Here is a 23,538-nt window from a genome sequence, read left to right as displayed (position 1 = left end):
GACTCACTTTTCTTTGCTGTAGCTCTAGGAAATCACCAAATCCCAGCATGGTGGGGCTTGGAAGGTAGTCCAACCATCCAACCTCTCTGCTAAAGCAGGGATACCCATAGCAGCTTGCCCAGGATCACAATACCCAGGTGGGTTTGGAAGCTCTCCAGAGAAGGAGGCTCCACAGTGCTCTCTGGGCAGCCTGCTGCAGGGCACAGGCACCCCCACATCAAAGGACTTTCTCCTCCTGTTCTGATGGAACCTCCTGGGTTCCAGGTTGTGCCCGTTGCCCCTTGTCCTGTTACTGGACACCACTGGGAAGAGTCTGGCCCCTTTCAGTTCAGTCTGGGTCCTTTTTCCATTCAGCTTGGCTTTAGGCTTTGCTCTGGTATCTTGAATGTTATTCCTGTAGCACTCCTGTAGTGCATTAAGTGCCCTCTTAATTTTATCAGCAGTTTGCCTGCAATGAATCCTGAGTCATAAGGAGTCACCCAACCAACTTGGATGTCGTCTGCCAGCATGATGGCCAATACTCAGCATTGATGTCTATTGATCAAGTGAGTTCATAGGGCACAAAGTTGGTACAGCCTGTCACCCATATGTGTGCTACAGCTCTGTCAGTCTCTTCCAGTGGGAGGGGATTCTCTTCCATGTATAATCTAATTAATTAGAGACATTAAAACATTTTAGAGCCCTTAAAATCCATCTGTAAACCCTTGTGGATCTGTTTGCTGATCAGTCTTTGGCTAAGTAGCAAGGTCTGCTTCCCCCTTCCTTGGGGGGCATTTAAGGACTTTCTTGGTTCTGGCTGAGGCAGAGTTTTACCTTTCACACAAGTTAAAATAGACAGCTGGGAGAAGAGATCCCTTTTAAAGTTGTCCAAAGGAGTCTATTTTCTCTCCCAAGTGAAGCACCTGTATTCCTTAGGATCTCTTTCAAAGAGGATTGACAAGTTTTTTATCTCTCTTTGGCTTACCTGGATTAGTTACAGAGGATACGTTTATGTGCTTTATTAATTCACACAACAGACACTTTACCTCTAATTTCCAGTACTGAATGGTGTTCTGGAACCATTCTGCCAGGTTTCGAGCCCTGGGGTTGGAGAGATCTTAATCCTGGGCTACTCTAGTCTAGCTCTTGTTTTGCTCTTCACCATATTTCTGCTGGTGGTGGTTTGTGGTCTTATGATCTGTTAATAAGCTTTGTTAGTGAACTACTCACTCTCCTCATGGTCTCCCATAAGAATTTACAGATTTGCTCTTAGGTACACCTGTAGATATTCATATATATCTTGTGCTGAGAAGCAGCATAGGGCAGATGTGTGCTATTCCCAAGTATTGGTTATATTTGAGTTCCCATCTACTGAAGTCAGGCCTGCTAGAAAATAAGAGACTCTCACAGAGCTATGTGGAGTGTATCAAGTCCTAAAATACCTGTCTGTGCCATGGAGTGATGAGATTAGGATTCTCCTTTCAGACATATACCCCCTTTTCCTCCACTCTTGGAGCTAAGTTGAGGATATCCCTAAAATCCTGCTTTCCCCTCAACCTATCCCATGAAGATAACTTCTGCTTGTCTAAATAAAGTAGTAATCCTAATCAGCTGTAAAAAGAAGGATGTTACCCTGGCTGGAGAGCTGCTGCTAATTGTCTTCTGTGGTGACCTTTGGTTAGGGTGGACCAGAAATATTCATCCACCAGCCTGCCTGCTACGACAGAAAGAATGTATTTAGCTCATAAAATTACAATGCTGTCCTGGGGAGCAAGGTGGCAGCTGTACCTGTGACAGGTTTCATCACTGATGTTTTTAATAGGCTTGCACTGATGGCTTAATGCTAGGTCTGTCTGTCGTCAGTTGTGGAACCATCTGTCTTTGGAAAAGGCTGTTCACTTTCTGTGATAATTGTAGAAATGTTCTTACTTGAGGCCATCACAGCTAAACCCAAGTTTGTATTCTTTCTCATTTTCAGCAGGTGAAAGCCTGTCCCTCAGCCTGCCAGTGCTTTTCATAACTACCTGCTTGGTGACACTAATTACTGCTTCATTTCCTCCTCCTTGTATAAAATGAGAGAGACTGGCCTAAAAGAGAGCCACCCATTCATCTTAATAGCCTCCTCCCTTGCTCTTGATAGCCAGGAGTCCCCTTTCTGCTTCTTGGCCCTAAAATCAAGTGTGCTCCCTGAAATCCTCATGAGTCTACCCGAACTCCTCCTTTTGTCTGCTGCAAAGGGATATTTAATTCTTTCTTACTTGAGCCAACAACTTCCTAGCAGATCTTTGACAACCATCTTCTGGGGACATAGTGTTGAGTTGTGTTCATCCAAAGCAGGTGTTCTTTGCTTTTAGACTCAGCCCATCCATTTTGCTCCCATTTTCTCAAGCTCTGTTCTCTGCATTAACACTCGGGCTTTTATTTTCCCCAGGAGGTTCTCACTCTCTCTAGATATCTGCCCCACCTCACACCTGTCTCTTGCACATTCCTAGTGCAATGATCACATCATCCCAACATGATGGTGTTTGGAAGGGACCTCTGGAGACCATCCAGTCCAACCCCTTGCTAAAACAGGGTCACCCACAGCAGCTTGCCCAGGATTACAAAGTCCAGGTGGGTTTGGAATCTCTCCAGAGAAGGAAATTCCACAACCTCTCTGGACAGCCTGCTCCAGGGCTCAGACACACTCACAGCAAAACAGTTTTCCCTCCTGTTCTGATGGAACCTCCTGGGTTCCAGGTTGTGCCCGTTGCCCCTTGTCCTGCATCACTGAAGAGAGAATGGCTCCAACCCCTTGCCTCCCCTGCCCTTTAGCTCTTGCTGAGGATTGAGCAGATCTCCCCTCAGGCTGCTCCTCTCTGAGCTCAACAGCCCCAGGGTTCTCAGCCTTTCCTCCTCACAGAGATGCTGCAGGCCCCTCAGTGTCTTCTTAGTCTCTGTTGGACTCTCTCCAGTAGTTCCCTGTGTCTTTTGAACTGGAGAGCCCAGAACGGGACACAGTACTCCAGCCATGGCCTCTCTAGGGCAGAGCAGAGGGGGAGTAGAATGTCCCTTGACCTGCTGGTCACGCTCTTGTTTACTGAAGCCAGGAGGGTGCAATTCTCTTTGCATTTTGGTACTCTTTTTTGGGGGTTCAGCAGCTCCTTTCCCTCACACACTTCAGTGTCATGCAGCACCACACCATGTTTCATACATTTCCTCATGCATTTCAGCTTCTCAAGGATTTTAATTGCTGCCTTTTTCCCTTCCTGATACACTGCTGTTCTTGAATGTGCTCAGAGAGAAAGCTCCTTCTCTGTTTTACCTGTGCTTTGTCAGGAAGGCTATAATTTCATTCACTTCCTTCCTTTTCCCTTAAAGTTGTTTGTGACAGGTCTTGAAACACTTGCACCTTATGTCCTCCCAGAGTAAGGTCAGAAGCTGTCACTGATTTCAGAGTTGGCTGTAAAATAGTCTGCTCTTAATGTCATATCTGGGGGTCTGCTGGAGTTGGGGCTCAGGCTCTGCTGTAATTGTTGCATCTGCTTTCAGCTGAGGAAGAAGTGGAGGCTTGCCATGAATATTAACCAGCCAGCCATCCTTTACACCTTCTGGGAACACACCACTTCTTAAATTGTTTCTTCTTTTCATGGGTTTTGTGTTCTCCATTTTCTCTGCAAGCTTTTCTCTTTTTTTTTCCAACGTCATTTTTTCTCCCTCAAATTTATTCCTAATTGGAGGCCTTTATCTGTGTATATATACCTGGGTCATTGAACCTATTCTCAGCTAACACTGCCTCTATCAAATCTCACCCTCATCAAGGGTTTTAGGTATTTCCCTGCTGAGGTTCACCCACAAAAGCCTTCTTTATCAATGATGTGGATAAGGGGATTGAGAGCTACCTCAGTAACTTTGCAGATGGCACCAAACTGGGTGCAAGCAGCGATCTGCTTGAGGGTATGGTGGACCTATAGAGGGATCTGGATGGTCCAAGGTGAGTGGTACAAGGTTGAACAAGGACCAAGTGCTGGGTCCTGCACTTGGGTCATAATGACCCAGTGAACACTCCAGGCTTGGGGCACAGTGACCGGAAACTGCTAGTAGAAAAGGACCTGGGGGTGCAGGTGACAGCCAGCTAAAGATGCACCACTGTCTGCCCAGGTGGCAAAGAAGGCCACCAGCATCCTGACCTGGATCAGGAATAGTGTGGCCAGCAGGACCAAGGCAGGGATTGTCTCCCTGTATTGGGCACTGGTGAGACCATACCTCAAATACTGGGGTAACTTTTCAGCCTCTCGCTCCAAGAAGGACATTGAGGTGCTGGAGGGGGTCGAGAGAAGGGCAAGAAGCTGGTGAAGGGTTTAGGAAACAGGTCTGGGGAGGAGCAGCTGCAGGACCTGGGATTGTTCAGCTTGGAGAAAAGGATATTGAGGAGAGATTTACTTGTCCTCTACAACTCCCTGAAAGGAGGCTGCGGCCAGGTCGGGAGTGAGTTCTTCTCCCAAGAAACAGGTGACAGGACAATAGGAGATACTCTCAAGTTGGACCAGGGAAGGTTTAGGTTGCACATATGGAACAATTTCTTCCCCAGAGGAGTTGTCAACGCCTGGCCCAGGCTTCTCAAGGCAGTGGTGGAGTCCCTATCACTGGAGAGACTGAAAAGCAGTGTAGATGTGGTGCTGAGGCACATGGTATAGTGGTTACCTGGCAGAGCTGGGTTAACAGTTGGACTCAATGATCTTAAAGCTCTCTGCCAACCAACGTTATTCTGAAATTGCATTTCTCCGTCTCTTGTCCCTTTATCTCATGTGCCCACCCTCACCAATGGGATCAAATGGAGCCCCTGAAATAAAAGGCATTTGGGAATTTCAGAATCTAGCAGGAAAATGTGAGTGAACAGTCAGCCTGGTATCACTGCAAGGTTTCTTCATGGGGGAGGGTCTTTGTCCTGTACTCTGCCCGGGTTTTGTGAGGGCTGAAAAGAACCCCAAACCCAGACAGGAAAAACACATGGAGATTTTGCTCTGCTGAGGTCTTGCTGCCTGCTCAGTGCAGCAGGAGATGTGTGGTTTGATGGCCTTGCTTTAGAGATGAGCTGTGGGCTCAGGGCTGCAGCCTTGTGGGGTGAGAGAAGAGAGTCTGGCTCTTTGGAAGAGCATTGTTGTGTTTCTGCTCACAGCTGAGTCCTGGCAGATGCCCCTGAACTCTGTTTTGTGCTTCTGCAGAGGAGTTAATGAAGTCCTGCAAGGGCAGGAGCTGGCGTTGTTAGGAAGAGCACTCACTGCATGTTCAGCATCCTTCCTACCACAGATAGACCTGAATTCTTTCCTACTATTACTCCTCTGAATGTAAATATCTCAGAGACATTTACATGGTATTTCTTTTTAAGTATATAATGTTTTCATTCAAAAGTATCATAATTCTTAAAAGACCTGTCAGAGGCTCTGACATGTAATTAATTTCTCTAAAGCTCTATTTTCTGAGAGCTACAACCTCACCCAGAGAACACCTGCGCTTATTCATAACTCTGCAGGGGGGAAAAAAAGCCACATCTTCCTCTTCTTCTCTTTCTACCCCCACTTCTCCATAAAAAGATTTTCCTTCACTTTGGATACTCCCTCTCCATCAATCTGCAACAGATGAAAGTCCTCGCTATGCACAAGCTGTGAGGAAACAGGAGCTGGCACGCTGGGTGAGGTCTAGCGACCTTTTGTTTCTTCAGCTTTAAGCCAAAACACTCCTGCAACTTTCATTATGGAGCAGTTGTCACTAGCCCATAATCTTGTCCATCTCTCCTAAATCCTGGATGTGTAGGTGGCCTTTCAGTCAGTCTAGGAGACTCTTTGTTTTCACCTGGTAGATATTTTTTTTTCTCCTCTGTTTGAGAAGAGTCTACAAAGCTTCAACAATGTGATGCTGATGTGCAGGAACTGTGAAGGGGGAGATGTTACTTAAAGGGGTCAGTCAAGAGATGGGGACAATCTTATGAGCAGGGCCTGTTGTGACAGGACAAAGGGTGATGGTTTGAACCAAACAATGGAGATTTATACTGGAGAGAAGGAAGAAACTGTTTGCAATGAGGTTGGTGAGACTCTGGCTCAGGTTGCTCAGAGAGGTTGTCCCATCCTTGGGACTATTCCAGGCCAGGTTATTTTGGGCTGCTCTGAGCAACCTGCTCTAGTTGAAGATGTCCCTGCTGAGTGCAAGAGGATTAGACTAGATGATCTTTAAAGGTCCCTTCCCACTCAAACCTTTCTCTGATTATGAAATCCCAGCAGTAATAGGATGATGCCATCTCTAAAACGCTTGGGGTCTTGGTGAGCTCACTCCTGCTTTTTTGTCTGTGTTGTTTTCTCTCTGGACATGCTATGTAGGCTAGAAGTGACAAATTTGCACTATTGGAGAATTATTGCTTCTGCTTTTGTTTGGTGTTTTATTCATTGCCAGACCTTAGGGATTATGGTAAAACAGGCCACATGGGGCATTTTAACCTCAGTCACTCTAAACCAGTGCACCTGGGCAAAACTCAGGTTAGCAGAGCCATGCTTATGCTTCTGAGCCTAACACTGCCAGCTTGTCATACTGGTAAACCAAAGATCTGACTGGCAGGTTGAAGCTTTCTACTGGATCAGCTCTTACCCTGCAGCTTGGTTCCTGTGGGTTGGAGATGCTGAGGTGCTGGTGCAAGTCCAAAGAAGGACAACAAAATGGGTGAAAGGTCTGGAGAAGAGGTCTGGTGAGGAGCAGCTGAGGGAACTGGGGTTGTTCAGCCTGGGGAAAAGGAGGCCGAGGGCCTTCCTGCTCTCTATGACTATCTGAAAGGAGGCCACTTGGAGATGGATGATGATCTCTTCTCACAAGTCACAGCTGACAGGATAAGAGGAATTGGTATCAAGTTGCACCAGGGGAGGTTTAGGTTGGACATAAGGAAAAACTTCTCTACCAAAAGGATTATCAAAAACTGGCACAGGCTGCCCAGGAAAATGGTTGGATTGCCATCACTGGACATAGTTAAAAGATGTCTAGACAAAGTGCTCAAGGATAAGGTGTAGTAGTGGCACTCATAGGTTAGACAGTGGTTGCACTTCATGATCTTAGAGGTCTTTTCCAGCCACGGCGATTCTGCAGTTCTGTGAAACATCGAGGAACGAGAAGTTCAGTACTGCCCTCATTTGGCTGCCATGCTTGGCCACCTTCAAATCTTGCCATGGCTCTCCTGTGAATACAAATACTATTAAATAATTAATTCATGGAATCACTTAGGTTGGAAATGACCTTTAAGATTGAAGTCCAGTCATTGATCCAGCACTGCCAAGTGTGATGGTCATACGTCAAGTCCTTTTTAGACCATGATTCTGGAAGTACATTTGGTCTGTCCTTTGGAGGACAACAGGTTCGGACCAAACCAAAGCAGGTCCATTTCATGGAACCCAGAAGCTGCTGTATGCCTTACCACAAGGTTCTGGTCAACCAGCAGTGTCAATAAGGATGAACATAGTAGGATAAATTGTGGACATAGGCTCTGAATGCTGAAGCCCCTCAGCTGCAGACAGCCCAAGCAAAGTGCAGTGATGGAGCTTCTCCTCTTTTTCTTTTTTTTGTATCTAGTGGTGACCATGCATGGATAAGCCTCTCTCAGAGCACTGCCTCTGCACTTCAGAAAGATGATGGAGATCACAGCATACAGAAACACTGATTATAACCTTCTGTACAATGAAGATGATGGTCCCACCATCTACACTGAGTGAATTGAAAGTGAGCAACAGGTTCACATCTGTAAAAGTGCCTCACCAAATGCACCCTCACTCAACTCTACCTGCCCATGGCCAGTTGAAGTGGAAGATCTTTGCATGTTTCTGTTCTACCTGGCAAACCATAAGAGTGTGCAAACCACATCTACCATGTGACAGCCTGTTGAAGCTCCTTACTTAACTCAGCTTTCCCTTCTCTTGGAGCTTCATCAGGCAGCAAACAACCTCCTCTCCAGAAGTGATGCTGGCCCATGTGTGGGACTGGTGGTGGTTCTGTGGTCTCCTGAGGAGCCTCTGTTTCTCCTGAGGCTTAAGATATTTTATTAATATTGTCATTAATAGGTATTTTAAAAACTTAATTTATTAATATTTCTACTAATTAAGATATATTTAATAGGCAGGAGATACAATCAAGGAGGCATGAAGTTGTAGACTTAGTGGAAAACACAGAGCAGCTTTCACACTTGGAAGTTAATCTTCTTCCAGTTGCATGGAGATAACTCCCAAGGCTGCCTGAGCTGTGCTTTCTGTGACATTTTGAGTCATTCCTGATAGAACACATCAGTGATGCTTCTGCTGGAGCTTTGCTCAGCCTCTGTGGGGGCCCAGGGTGGTGGGGAGGGTGCGGGTGCTGGTAGGAGAGAAGAGTCTTACTGCAGCAAACCGACTTGGCGTGGTGAGAGCTTTGAAATACAGATTTGCATGAAAGCTAAAACTCTCAGGATTGGTTCAGAATTCCTCTGAATATGCAAAGGAATTGAGTTACTGATGCTTGTTATTCTTATCTTGCTCTCGGTGGCACAACATCTTTAAGTTCAGTGAAGGTTTCACTTGCTAAGACGGTTGTAAAGATTTCGCGTTAATTAAGAGGACTCCACTGCAAATCTGAATATGAATGAACTGCAGTTGCTGAACCCAGGGCAGAGAATGCAGTGGGAAGATCAGATATTGACAAATGGTGATTTTAAAGAAATGCACCAAAACCAAACACACAGAATTCCCCATACACAAAAATCACCCAAAACAATGCTGCAGTCTAGACCCTGTTCTGTGAGGGAGAAAAAGTTGAGTTGCGGTTGCCAGAAGGAAAAAATATAGATTGTGAGTTGAATTTGTAGTCAAAGAGGTGGAGTGTTGGGAGCACTCATGAGGGTCGCTCTGTGCCACCCATGAGCATGGACTCAGCCACGTCTTACCCTCTTCTTAGGCACATGATTGTGGGGGTCTTCAGTGGAGGAAGGGAGAAAACCTGGGCTGGATCCTGATTTTGGTTTTGTTGTTTTGGAGAAGTACCATCAAGTCCAGTCAGCCTCAGCTGGTGGTTGTATAACCAAAATGAAACTTTACCCAGTGCATGAAGCACAGGTGTTGGTAGGTGTCAAAGGAACGAGGCTTCCAGTGCAGGACTTCTTATGCTGAAGTGTTTTGCAAAAAGAATGAGATTAGAGATTTTTTTTTTCCTTTTGGGGAAGTTTTTCATATCTGCCAGCACTTGGAAGATTGGAGCAATAGGTGGTAGCTAGGATGAGCTGTTGTCACTTGGGATCTCTATGTTCCTCTTCTAACTCCAAGCAGAGTTGCTGTTGTCTGAACAACAAATCATCTGGGGGGGCTTGGAGTAAGTCCTCTCCTCTTCATGCCTTTAGTCATCCATCTGGAGCTCACAATGCTTACCTGCTTTTGCAGATTTGGGTGATGTGAAGGGAGGTACAGAGCACCACTCCACCTTCTAAAGGACTTTGGGGAAGGAAATGGTGATGTATAGCATTTCAACCTCACCCAAATACATCAGACTTGGCTCTCAGAGGTGAAAAGTGAAAATGCAGTAGCCTAAATAAATAGTCTTTGTCCTCTTGAGAAGGGCGAGGGCAGCACTGGAGGCTGTGCCAAGAGTTTTTTTCTTGTTGTTATTTTTCATTCACGGTTCCGTGAGCCGATCCCGGGAATTGCACTGACTGTGGTTATGTTTCTGGAAATGCGCAGGTTGGCCAGATGCAGTGGGGCATGGAGTGAACAGAAAGAGGTTAAATTGATGGATGACCAACAAGAGCAGGATTGTGCCTCAGAAGACCAAGAAACTATCCTGATTAATGGGGTGAAAGAAAATGGTAAGGAACTTAATTACAGTACATGAGGGAGCAGCGACAACTTGCAAGCCAACTTCTTCTCCTAATTCCTTCCGTGTATGTAATTTTGGCTGTTTGCAGGTATCTCTGCCACGTGGAGCAGCAGGGTAAATGGGCATTTGCTGCACAGATGTCACTCCAGCTCTGAATCTACACCTTCTAAGGTCTTACCAAGGATCGCTTTTGCCCATGCATATGCATGGTTGGAGATGTTTACGAGTACGTGCGGTTTGAATTATGGATTTTAGGTTGGTTTCTTAGGGGAAAAGCCATCACACAAGACTATGTAGCAACTCTGTCTGTTGGGATTCTTTCCCTCTCTTTGCAATTACTTACAAACCCACTTGAAAATCTCATCAAAATTAGACTGAAGGATGCTTAGTCCCAAGCAACTGGGGAAAAATTAGAGGTTGGGTAAAAGAAATAAACCCAGTTTAGCGCCCATGGAAAGGGGAGGCTGGGCTTGTGAGCTCAGTGTAGCTTTTCTGTGTTGCACATCAGCCAGCACAGGGGATCCCTTGGCCTGTAACACCACAGAGGTGCCACTGGCAACCCTCACTAATTCCAGCTTCCATTGACATCGGTGGGGATCAGCCCTCTCCAGCAGGCTGCCCGGAATACCTCACTTTGTCTGTTTAATCAATTCCATATCTGCTTTCAAAAAGCACTAACTTGGGAGCAGTATGTCAGAGTAACAGCACTCTGCTGCCTGAAAACCTGACTGAAGTAAATGTGCCTTTGAGTGCCTCCTCAAGTCACTTGAACTTTAGTTGCCACAGTCAACACAGTGGTATCCCAGCACTGGGGCAGAACTTCACTTTTTATTTCTTCACCATGCTTTTAGATTTAATTTCATGGCTTTTTAGATGTATTGTATTGGCCTATATATCTTAGAGGGAGATTCTGTCAGTTTGACCCTCTTGTATATCAAGGACTTGGTCCTTTGACATCTTCCATGTTCAAATCCTCCTGTTCAGAGGGTGATGGAGCATTGGAATGGACTGCTCAGTGAGGTTGTGGAGTCTCCTCTAGAGACTTTCAAAACCCATCTGGATGTGTTCCTGTGCAACCTGATCTAGGCAAACCTGTTTCAGCAGGAGGGTTTGATTAGATATCTCCAGAGAACCCTTCCAGTTATTACCATTCTGTGGTTCTGTCATCTCAAACCAAGGTGCATAAAGGCAAATGTTGGTTTTATTCATTACCAGAAATTTGGAGCAACTTCAGACTACATGGGTGCCCGTGAGTACCCCACAATATGCTGGAGACAGGTGAAGTATATGCTTGTGATGCCTCTGTGATGTCATTTTGGAGGTATCTCTCTTTGTCAGCCCATCTCCTTTGTGGCTACACATGGTAAAGCTGCAGCTGAAGACAGCTCCTGGAGTTCTGAGGAGATCTTCTAGCCGTGGTCTCCTTGTCTAATCTAATAGGCAGTAAAATAAACCCTTACCTGCTCAGTAAAGATGGTTGATTTCTAGAACCTGATAGCACTGCCCTGAAATTCAGTTAAACAAGGCTTTAAAAGTGCTTTAATTAAACATGCTTGTGTGGGAGTTGTTGCTGAATCCGAAGTGCTGAGCCAACAAGTAGCTTTGATGCCACCACCTCCCTGTTGATGGCACTGGGGATGGGGCTGATGCTCTTTGCCTTCTCTCACCAGGTGCTGGCTGCAGTGAATCCAGAGCAGCCCTTGGGCTGCTGCAGTGCCCATTTAGGGACTAGGCTCCCTTCAGAGCTGACTGACAGCAGGATGGGTCAGTAGTTTTTCACCCAGTGTGCTTTTTGGATGACTGTTGAGTTGTACCAGGGAAAGTGTTTTTGCTTCTCCAGCTCTTTCTTTTTTAACTGTAGTTTTTTTTAAGTGTCATCACCTGATAGTGCGCCTGGTTTTAGGGTGAGATATGCCCCAGAAAATTAAGTTTTGCTATTTCACAGGAGTTAAGTTCACATCCACCAGTATAAACTTAAAGAAACACTCACAGACAGTTTATCTTATATAATAGCATCTCTACGTGTTCATTGCAGCATCTGAGATTGACTTTCAGCTTTCTGCCTCCCCCTTTTTTGACTCTTACAGCATTCACAGACATTCTTCTTTTCTCCTCACATTTTCCATGTTTTCTGACAGCTCCAAGCTGATTTTTCTTTTCTTTTCCTTCTGAAATGGAACAGCACTGGTTAATTTGTTTTGGTGCTTAAAGGAAAAAAAGATACCACCTCTGCATTTCTGATATAAAAACTCATGGGAGGGACTCAAAAATCAGATTTTATTTAGGTTTTTAACCCTTTTTTGAGGGAAGTGGGTTCATGTGAATCTCATGGGGTTCAACAAGGCCAAGTGCAAGTCCTGCATCTGGGTCAGGATAGTCCCTGGTCTAAGTCCATACTGGGGATGAAGGGCTGGAGAGAAGCACTGTGGAGAAGGGCTTGGGGCTGCTGGGGTTTGAAAAGCTGCACGTGAGCTGGCACCATGCACTCCAGCCCAGAGCCAGCCCTGTCTTGGGCTCATCTCCAGCAGTGTGGGCAGAAAGTGAAGGGAGGGGATCCTGCCCCTCTCCTCAGCTCTGCTCTGCTGAGACTCCACCTGCAGTGCTGGGGTCAGCTCTGGAGTCCTTAATTCAAGAGAGGTGCTGAGTGGCCTGGAGCATCTCTGTGAGGAGGAAAGGCTGAGAGACCTGGGGGCTGTTTAGCCTGGAAAAGAGCAGCCTGATAGGAGATCCAAAGGGTGGGGTCAAGAGGATGGGGTCAGTCTTCCCAGTGGTGCCCAGTGACAGGACAAGAGGCACCATGCACAAACTGGAACCCAGGAGGTTCCATATGGACATGCAGAGAAGCTTTGCTGTGGGGGTGCCAGAGCCCTGGAGCAGGCTGTCCAGAAAGGTTATGGAGTTTCCTTCTCTGGATAGATTCCAAACCCACCTGGACATTGTGATCCTGGACAAACTGCTGTGGGTGACCCTGCTTTAGCAGGAGGATTGGACTGGATGATCTCCAGAGGTCCCTTCCAACCCTCACCATTCTATGCAGGAGGAAACTTGCTTTGAAAAATACCCAACTTGTTGCAGAGGGTCACAGGAGCCATATAGGTGCCAGATCCCTTTGGATGCTCCATTTCTTGTTCCACTTGCATTTCAAAACACTTGTTCCTCCTGGGAAAGTCTGCACTGCTTCTGCTCTCCTTCCTCCAACCTTCAGTGGAGCCACCAAAGAGTACTACGTAAGCAGCTACAGAAGCCCGGGGCTCAGCTCTGAGTCGGCAGAGGTCTGGGCTGGTGTGAATGCAGACATTGGTGTATTTTTATTAACACAGAGATATCAGAGCATGTTGGTGGATGAAAAGACACCAGATTTAAATTTCAAGGGCTGTATTGTCTGTTGAGGCAGAAGTCAGATAAAAGTATATTCAGAACTTTCTTCTGCCATAAAAGAGCGAGACGAGGTAAAAAATACAAAGTCCTTAAGCTGAAAACCCTACATTACATCATGAACAAGGCAGTTTGTAGGGGACTGGGAAGAATGGCAAACCCCACCATAATTCCACCAATAATTGCTTTAAATTCTGTGTTGCTTCCTGTGTTCCCTTGGCATGGTCAGTGACAAAAAGGTTCCTGAGTTTGTAAGAGTCATAGAGTCATAGAATGGTTTGGGTTGGAAGGGACCCTGAAGATCATTTAGTTCTGACCCCCTGCCATGGGCAGGGACACCTTGCACTAGAGCAGGTTGCTCAAGACCTTGTCCAGCCTGGCCATCCACAGCCTCCCATAGCAACCTGTTCCAGTGTCTCACCACCCTTGCTGTGAAAAATTCCTTTTTAATATTCAGTCTAAATCTTGCCTCTTTCAGCTTTGATCCATTCTACCTCATCCTATCACAACAAGCCCTTGTAAAAAGTCCCTTTCTAGCTCACCTTTAGCACTGCTCAGGTACAGAAAGGCCTCTCTATGGCGTCTGTGGAGCCTTCTCTTCTCCATGCTGAACAGCCCCAACTCTCTCAGCCTGTCCCCACAGGGGAGGTGCTCCAGCCATTTGATCATCTTTGTGGCCTCCTCTGGACCTGCTGCAACAGTTCAGTGTATTTCTTGTGTTGAGGACACCAGAACTGGACACAGCACTGCAGGTGTGGTCTCACCTAGGATAGCCATAACATTTGGATTCTCAGGCAGAAACGCAGGGTCAGGTACATGTAAGCTGCAGACCCCACAGCGAGGGTTGCTTTGTTTCTTGAAGAATCTTGTTTTTCCATTAATTTTTTTAGTGTTAATGGGAACGTTTGTATGAGGCTTGTTTTGTTTTTTAATAGCCTTGTCAGATTTGAAAGGCAGTATCCAGGTAACGGTGTGTCTGTGAGCAGCAAAGAAGGGATGGGTTTGGGGTTTTAAATTTACTCTTGGAACTGTTCCAGCTGGCTGCTCTCCCTTCCATCAAAGAGGTCTACAGGAAAGCTGGGGACTATCATCTTCCCTTGGCAGAACAAGGGGGGTGATGGGTTTAAAGTTAAAGAGGGAGATTTGGACTAAATAGAAGGTTGAAAATTGTTACACTGAGGAAGGTGAGACCTTGGTCCAGGTTGCCCAGAAAGCTGGTAGATGCCCCACCCCTGGAGCCATTCCAGGTCAGGTTTGTTGTGGCTCTGAGCAACCTGTTCTAGTCGCAGATGTCCCTGATGACTGCAGGAGTGTTGGAGGAGATGAGCTTTGAAGAGCCCTTTCCAACCTAAACCATTTCATGATGCTGTGAATTAGATGCAGAAGGGAAAGACTGTGCTGTCTGCTACCTCCTGAAAGAGCAGTCGGGAAATGTCCTCACCAAACCCTAGGGAGAAGGGGTGCAGGTTGTCAAGGCAGAGCATCACTGCCAGTGTAGTAAACTCTCTCTATTCTTCTCTCTTGTCTGCCTCCCTTCTCCCCGCCCCTCACCCAGACTCACACGCCCTGGACGGCGATGAGAGGCCTTGCACCGCCGCCGAGGCCGCGGTCCCGTTCTCAGCCTTGACGACAGCTCCGAAGGAGAACCACGTGTGCCACCGCACCCTGCCTCAACTGACTTCCAAGAAGCCCTGCCTGCTGAGCCCCCCATCGCCTCTGAGGCTGACGGATGTCCCCGAGCACACCTCGGATGACTCCTCTGCCCACGCCATCTCCCTCACGTCCTGCGTGACAAAGGGCATGAGCTCCTGGTCGCTGCCGGGCGACTGCGAGAAGGCTCCTTTCACCATGATGGAGCCCGGAGGCATGTCGGCGTTGACGGGTGACTGCTTGATGCAGCCGAGCCGGACCTGTCTGGGCTGCTTTATTGAATCAAAGGATGGCATTGATGCAGAGCCGGGAATCAGCTTGAAAGTGGGGGATATAAATAGGGATTATGACACCTGTTCGGTCTCTGATATAGGGATTCACTGCATGAGCACAGGAGAAACCATGAGATATGGGGATCAACTGCTTTCAGACCAGCTTTTAAGCTTCCCTATGCATAAATCGAGGGCAGCGGACAAAAGAGATGCAGAGAAATCTGACAGTGATTCAGAGGACCCCACTCAGAAAAATTATTACGAGGGATTACTATTAGACAAATGCAACGGTGAGGAACCTTTACTAACGAATCCCAACCAGGAATGGGGCTATTTTGAATCTTTCATTAGTGAAAGTAAAATTGAGCTGCTTGACCTCTGCTCCAAAAATGAGCTTTCTGTGAATCTGTTTTCTGAGGAAGACGTGGATAATTACATGTTCGATGACGATGACTCCACCTTGGGAAGCGATGTCTGCTCCCTAAAGATCAGATACGAATCTTTCCAGGACAACGTGCGGGAGAAGACCACCACCCTACAAGAAGATGCCCAGTTCAACTTCTTCCCCAGTGTGTTCAGCAACTGCACCAAAAGGGACAGCAGGAGCACTCTGAAGAGGGGGCCCAGTGGTGCCACTGACCCTTCTCAATTCAAATCTGAGGAAGGCATCATCTGGGGGGAGGAGGAGGACGGTGAGGAAGAATACGGCGAGGAGGAGGAGAAAGCTGCCTTAAATAAATCTTTGAACAGCACAGAGGTGGTGCAGTATGTCGGCTCCAAGAGGAGCCACTTCTTGGACTCGGTGAATTCCACGGAAGACTCTGGGGAGTTCAGTGACGACAGCACTTGCACGGAGTCCTCCTATGACGTGCTGCGGGATATCAAGGACTGCAGCCGGTACCTGTCCCGGGACCACTCTGGCTCCTTCATTCAGCAGAACTATGGGTTGCGGGCCAAGAGGAAAGTGCGATACAGCGACGACTACCTGTACGATGTGGACTCCATCGAGAATGAGAAGATTGTGGACAAGAAGGAATGGCTCCCGGATGGGCCCAAGGAAGAAGATGATGATGAGTGGTGCCCCAAGAAACGGCGAAAAGTCTCTCGCAAGGAGCCCCCTGTTATCATCAAGTACATCATCATTAACAGGTTTAAAGGGGAGAAGCATATGCTGGTGAAGCTCAGCAAAGTGGATGCCAACGAGACAACTGTTACCCTAAACGAAGAGCTGCTCAGCAAATACAAGAAGCTGGCCCCACTGAAGGGCTTCTGGCAAGAGAGGCAGCAGAGCCGGCTGAATTTGCTCAGATCATCTCTCTACCACAAGCAAAATTTCTATCTTAACGGCTCAGATGCTTCATTCCTCCCTCACCCACGGAAGCGAAAATGCAAGCTAGCAAACAGGCACCGGATTCAAAGAATTAAAGCCATCGAGCAGTCAGTGAACAAGCTGGGCTCTTGCTCCTCAGATCACAAGCAGCCTTGCAGCAGCAAAGAGGACACAGGCCTGAAAGGGCTGCCAGCATTGGCCATCGCTACCCCCAGCTGTGCCAACGGACTACACGTCCATGACATCGCGGGCATTGCCGCCGTGAAATGCAAACCGCAGGACCGGGAGCACAAGGGGACGGAGAGGAAAGTACTCCGCAGAATCAAATTCAAAAGTGAAGCCAGGTTGAAGTGCAAGAAGATCAAAGCTGCTACCAGTACAGCGGAGGGCTCCCCAGCACTGGAAAACCAGGACTCTGCAGCATGTCTGAAGGATGAAAACATTCCCTGTGCTTCAGACAGCTCCCATCTCCCGGAGTGCCACGAGGATAAGGTTGCTAAAAATTCTCCTTTCCTACCATCCACCTCCTCTTCAGAGAAGCCTCTGCCATCTGCTAATATCACCACCAATGTACCCCTGATCCCTGGAGGGTATTTGCAGACGTTATTAGATGCCTCTGATTTGTCGAGCAACACCGGTATCTCATATTTCACCCAGCATTCCTCTGAGCAGCAGCAGCAGCAGCACTCGCTCCCCAGCATCGTCCCAGCAGAAAAGCCCTTCCCAGCTCTGCAGCCGGCACAGAGCTGCGTCCTCTCCCCACCCTCTGAATCGGAGCTGCAACAGTCACCAGGACACTTGGAGATGGAGCAGAGCAGCTTCGGTAGCATGTGGTCAGTCAGCAAAGCCACTGGCAGCAACTGCCAGGACTTCCCCGGTGACATGCAGGACGCAGCCGGACTGCCGAGCGAGTTTGGTGGCAGTGGTGGCAGCGGCACGGCTGCAGATGGCCTCCCCACCTCTGGATACACTCAAGTCAATCTGAATAGCAGCAAATTGCTATACCAAAAAAATTACATGCCGGAGAGCCAACAAGTGCAGTCTGATGATTCTTATCAGTCATGTCACTTCAATAATGGAGAGGGGCGCTTCCATTTCCAGCGAGGCACACTGAGTACGGACGATGGCAGGCTCATTAGTTTTGATTCAGTGGGTTCATTGTCAGTTAGTTCTAGCAATTACAGTTCTTTAAGTTTAAAGTCTTGTGAAAAGGACGGCGAGGATGATATTAATGATGATTTCTTGGCCCACTGCAGTCCCAAACTAGTGATCCAGCAGAGCATAGATGAAATCACCCCTTTGAAGGAGTCCACAGACCTTTTAGATATCTCCAACTTCACGCCTGACAAGTTCCGCCAGTCGTCGCTTTCAGAGATGTCCCCTCCGGACACTCCCAACCTGTCCCCACAGATAGCTGGTTCCGATGCCAAGCCTCTGGGCACAATGAAAGGCTTTCAGGAGAGCCCCCAGGCTGCCCTCAACAACTCTGAGAAGGTCAAGTGGAACTGTGGGGTCCTGCAGTCTGAGGATCAGGCAGATAATGGGTTTGCTTTAAATAATCACCAGTTCCAGTTCCATATGTTCAACGATGAGGATTCTGTCAGCCTTCTCGAAAAGAGTCCATGCTTGTCAACATTTAATGAGCCATCTGGTCAAATTAGCACCAATAGCAAAGTGTCAAAATCGAAGAGGAAAAGTTCATCCAGCAAGAATGTGGGTACAAACCAAAGCTCTTCCCAGAAAGCCACCCGGAAAAAATCACCCAAAACCAACAAAGGAGCAGATAAACCACAAGGGAAAAACTCCAGGCAGGCACCCAAATCCACCAGGAAAGGGAAAAATGCAGCAGGAGTCAATGGTGAGAAGGCTCCAGCCATTGGTGGCAGGGTGGTCAACCAGCTGAGCAACATGGCCACCAGCACCAAAGGCCTTGCTGAGAGCACTCAGCATTGCAGCCCAGCCGGGGTGAAGCTGGGCAAGCACAACGGGCTCTCCGGAGAGTGGGCGCTGGGAAAAGAGGGGGGCACGGGCTGGTCAGAGCCCAGCCTGGGCAACGCCACCAGCCTCCTGGATGATGATCAGAGGGAGTTTGAGGAACCTTCCAACATCCTGTCCAACATCGCATCAGGAATGGCGGATGTCCAGAGGTTCATGATGGCCTCCATCGAGCCCTTGTGGGGACCTGTTGGCCACAACAGCGTTCCAGACATATTCCGGTCACCAGAGTCCAACAGCCTGAAACTGAAAACTCTTAAAATTTTGGCAGGGACATCCCAAGAGTCAAAGAAGAAGGCAAACGGCAGCTCGCCGGCAGCGGCCAAGAACCACAAGTCGAACAACAAGGGCTCTAGCAAAAACAGCAAAGGAGCAGCCTGCGATCCCGCTCGCCCCAACTGCTCAGCTGGGTACACCACGGACCTTCCCGCTCCCTTTTTTGATAAAAACTTTAGTAACCTGAGCACTTTAGGCAATAATGGACCTACCCATAAAAAACTCTACCGCCACAAATCCAGTTCCAAGTCGCTGAGGGATGAGAACTGTAAACTCAAGCGGACGGACCGCGAACAGCCCCACAAGGACCCCCCCGTGACAGCTGCTTTTGAGAAACTGAGGTAATGCTGCACCAAACTGGCCGGAATGCCCCTTTAACCTCCCTTCCGCCTGCTAAGCCTGCTGTTCCTCAGTTTTTTTCCCTTCCTGAAAGCAAAAGTTGCATGAAAAAAAAAAAAAAAAGAACAAAAACAAACACAAAACATAAAAAATTAACAAAAAAGAAACAAAACAAATACAAAACAAACAAAAAAACCAACAACAACAAACCAAGACGATCCCCTTTTACAGTTTTGGTTTTTTGGTTTTGGGATTGGATGTTTTTGTTTTGGTTTGGTTGGTTGGGTTTCTTTTTTTCCTTTTTCTGGTTTTTAAGTGCATGACATACTTACTACTTGCAAGCTACCTAAAAGAATGACCAATTTTCTGGCTTGGCTGGGGTTAAAAAAAAACAAACCAACTAACAAGGCTACTCTTTTTTTTTTTCTTTTTCCCCCCTGCTGTTTGGTTTCTTCACTTTGTAATTATTTATTGGGGGGCAGGAAAAGAAAATCATAATTGCGATTAGACTTTGTAATGATTTTGAGGAGGAAAGACTTTTTTTTTGGGGGGAGGGGTGAGGGGGTGGAGGGAAACCATTTTTGTATTAAATAAACCACACAGAGAGAGAGAGAGAGAGAGAGAGAGGAAAAAAAAATATGCGTCCAAAACAAAACGCCAAGATCTTGAAACTTAAAAGGCTCTTTACTTTGCAAATGAAAACTCGCATCCTAATTGAGCTTCACGTGGCAATTTTGAGTGCTTTCTGGCCCCCTCTGCTGTTTTATCTCCTAACCTGCATCATCTAAAGCTGCATCTTCTCTACCCGCCTGCCTTTAGCACGTACCCTCCGTCGTGGTGACTCCAGACGAGCTAAGATGGCATCAAAATGTTTGGTTTTTTTCCTGCAGGGAATCAGACTCCATTCTTCTTAAAGCAGAAACAACATTTTTGGGTTTTCTGAAGAAGAGACTCCCTTTTCTAGACAGACGGTCAATGTTGCTTTCTTTCTTCTTTGGGGCTTTGTTTCCTTTGGTTCTTTGGTTTGGGGCTTAGGGTTTGTTTGGTTTTTTTTTTTACTTTGAGGGCTTTCACTTTCTTTAATTTATTTTTTTCTCCCCCCCTCCCCCTCCTCATCAGTTCCTTTTTGAAACCTGCCTTGTGGTCCTGTTGGAAATGTAAGTGCTGAAAAAAAACAAAACGAAGAGTTTTGCAATTGTGGGAATTTTATTCTTTGGCAGCAAACCTGATCTGGTATTCTCTGTGAAAGACTGTTTTAAAAGTCATACTGTTGTACAGTAGTTTATGCACTATTAACCCACAACAACAAAAACAAATTGTGCCAAACTATGAACAAGTGACTGTATTGTATATATTTTTACTTCTCTATCAACATTGGGTTGTGAGTGTTTTCTGCAGCTATGCCTTTCGGTTTTACTAGAAACATTCCAGTTGTTAAGTACTAACCACCCCCACCCCCCAGCTCCTTCTTTGAAAGCACCTGTAACTCATGATGAAAATGCTATCCTTCACTTATACAACTTACCAAAAGTTTTATGGACATGACTAAAAAAAACAAACAAACAAACAAAAAAAAAATCACACACAAAAAAAAGAAAGAAAAAGTGTGCCAAATTTACTTACCTCATTTCATGGATTCACCCTGTGGTTTAAAGCTCATAAAGGGGAAAAAAAAAAAAAAGGAAAAAAAAAAAGGAAAAAAGGAACAAAAAAAGGGGAAAAAAAAAAGGAAAAGGAAAAAAAAACACATGGGAAAAAAAAAAAAAGGAGGGAGAAGGAAAAAAAATTTCCCCCCCCCCCAAAAAAAAAAAAACCAAACAAAGGAACTTTGAAACTGATGCTGGGAAATGGTAACGTCCTCTCTTTTGAAACCATGAGCAGAACAACTTAACGGTGAAATGTTGAGTTTCATTCCAGGAGAGAGCTGAAATGGTGGAGGAGTTCAGAAAACCACTGACGGTAAGTTTGCCAGGAACTCAAGTGTCTGCATCTAGAGACTACAGAACAGCTGCTTTTCAAGTGTCTGTTTTCTTAAAGCAAAACCTGTAGCTGAAGATCATTTGAAATGCAAAGTGACATTGCTAATTCTTTGTATCTCAGTTTTATATATTTTATAAGAACCTGGGATAAATTCTACAGCAGTTATCAAACCAGAACTCGTACGTTTCATATCTTTCTTGCTATTTACCTTTTCCTTTGAGTAGTTTCTTGAACATCCTTTCGCCGCGGAGCCTGTCAGAAGCGCTCTCCTCTCATAGCTTTGGTGTTTCCTGTGTGTCTAACCTTGCAATGCCAATATAGTTTGAGCTTTCAGAAGCAAAGTCATAGAACTCAACCTTTTCTTTGATTCAGTTCATAAAATAAGAGAAAAAGCTGACGAAAACGAACCAACCACAAACGGAGCTATTTGTGATCTCACCGATCAGGGCCGGGTCGTACCTGACTGGACTTTGTTAAGACGGCGTTAAAGTACCGAACGCGAAATGTATTCTCAAAAGGCCTTATCTGTAACCCTACTCACCACACCCTCACCCCCCACCAGAATAACCAACCCAACAAATCTCTCTTTTCCTTCTGCAACTGAGAGCCTGTGCATTTTGCTGCTGATTTCTTATGAAACCTTGATATGCAAGAGCCCTGCTAACTGGGAGCTGTTGGGAGCGGAGGGGTGTGAGGCTTGGACATGTTTATGCAATAGAAAAAAACAATGAGGAGGAGGAGGAGCCTTAATAGCAGGTCGTGGTCCCCACGCGGTGGTGAGCTGAGAGGGGATGTTTTGCAGAGGACAGGACTAGACCTGGGTTTCCTTACAACCGAGCGGGTTTTGTTTTTTTCGAGTCAAACCAGCAGGTTTAAGTGAAATTAGCAGATAAACAGGCTGACCACTTAACCCCGGAGTGGAGCTGCAGAGTGTCGATACAGAATCAAAACGTTGTCGGCATTTGCAGATCCTGAGGCAGAGCTCAGGCTCAGCTCTGCAGTCCTGCAGAGAACAGTGTGGGGATTGCCTTGCATTTGGTTTTAAAAGGAGCTCTGCACAAAATAGTCATTGTGAGAACCATCCCCTCGGTTCCTTTATTGCAGGAAAAAATGAAGTGATGGCGTTGCCCAGAGAGAGTTGCTCCAGACGAGAGCCGTTCCTGGGTGCAGCATCGCACCCTGGCTCTGGCTCCCGGAATGAGATGCAGAAGATGCTCAGGATTTCTTTCGGAGACAAGAGCTGTGCTAGGGCTCCATCCCTGGGCGTTTGGCTTGCCTGCAGCCACCAGGCTCTCCCCTGCTTCCCCACCAGCTGTCTTTTCTGTCAAGCTCTGGCCACAGCTGTGGTGTTGGCATATCCCGTTTTTTTCAGTGTTCCTCCCACGTGCTGCAGGATGAGGGACTGTGGCTCCCTTCTTTCGGATGTTCAGGCTGCTGCTCCTAAGGAGGCAGGTCAAGTCCAGGGCACAGCCCTTCTTTTTGACCCAGAACCATCATTTCAAAGCACATTTCCACTGGCTTGCACTGTGCTTCTTACGCTTAATGTTATGAATATGGGACTCATAATCAAATCCTCATACTGAGCCAGATAGCAATATTTCTTGCAGCTGAGGAATGTGCAATAGGGCATGAAGATAAAGTATAAAACGTAACTCTGTCACTCTGTGTTGGAAATCCATGAATAGCCAGCTAGGTGTTTCAGGACAGTGTTAATCACAAACACCAGCAGCCTTGTTGCTCTCTCCTTCAGTCACTTCGATTTGGCTGCCATCTTTGGTGGTCATCGTGTTTCCTCCCCCAAGCCTCTGACCAAGGAGAGCCTGGATCCCTCATGGTGTGGCACAGGCTCATCTCTGCTAATCAGCCCCAAAATTCTGAACTTGCCAACCATTTGCCCTCCTCCCTTTTAATCTTCACAGAATCACAGAATGTTTGGGGTTGGAAGGAACATGTAAAAGTCATCTAGTCCAACTTCTCTGCAGTCAGCAGGGCCTTCTGCAACTAGGGCAGGTTGCTCAGAGCAAGCTGACCATGAAGGTTTCCAGCTATGCAGCATCTATCACCTCTCTGGGCAACCCGAGCCATATTGCACCACCCTCAGCAGAGAAAATTTCTTCAAGTCTTTCTCTGCAGGTCTGCTCTCCATTCCTTCACCTCCCAGACTGAAGGGATAGTGAAGATTATCCTGACCCAGGTGCAGGACTTTGCCCGTGGCCTTTCTGAACCTCATGAGGTTCACATGAGCCCACTTCTCCAGCTTGTCAGGGTCTCTCTGGATGGATGGATGCCCTTGGGCATGTCAACCACACCACTCAGCTTGGAGTCATCTGCAAACCTGGTGAGGGTGCACTCTATCCTACTGTCTGTGTCACTGACAGAAACAGAATTAATCAGGTTGGAAAAGACCTTCAAGATCATTGAGTCCAACCCATCACTTAACATCTTCTAATTAACTAAACCACGGCACTAAGTGCCTCATCCAGCCTCTTTTTA

At 46.8% G+C, this 23,538-nt stretch overlaps 1 protein-coding gene across 7 annotated transcripts in view; it reads left to right on the top strand.

Moving 5' to 3' along the window:
• NEXMIF (neurite extension and migration factor) overlaps positions 1–19,597 on the top strand; it is a 201,498-nt gene extending 181,901 nt beyond the window's left edge. For 5 of the 7 annotated variants that reach the window (XM_064159365.1, XM_064159362.1, XM_064159368.1 and 2 more), the window contains 3 exons: positions 9,693–9,817; positions 9,917–10,054; positions 14,759–19,597. In XM_064159365.1, the coding sequence (XP_064015435.1) occupies positions 9,742–9,817; positions 9,917–10,054; positions 14,759–19,071 (4,527 nt within the window). In that variant the 5' untranslated portion in view covers positions 9,693–9,741 and the 3' untranslated portion in view covers positions 19,072–19,597. Of the gene's footprint in view, positions 1–7,566; positions 7,714–9,692; positions 9,818–9,916; positions 10,055–14,758 lie in introns of all 7 variants that reach the window. The other 2 variants (XM_064159369.1, XM_064159363.1) reach the window with 2 other exon arrangements.
• Positions 19,598–23,538: the final 3,941 nt, after the last annotated feature.

The sequence above is a fragment of the Pogoniulus pusillus genome, chromosome 19, assembly GCF_015220805.1.
Source record: "Pogoniulus pusillus isolate bPogPus1 chromosome 19, bPogPus1.pri, whole genome shotgun sequence".
Lineage (NCBI taxonomy): Eukaryota > Metazoa > Chordata > Aves > Piciformes > Lybiidae > Pogoniulus > Pogoniulus pusillus.
The sequence above is the reverse complement of the archived record's forward strand: the minus strand, read 5'-3'. Positions and strand labels throughout refer to the sequence as shown.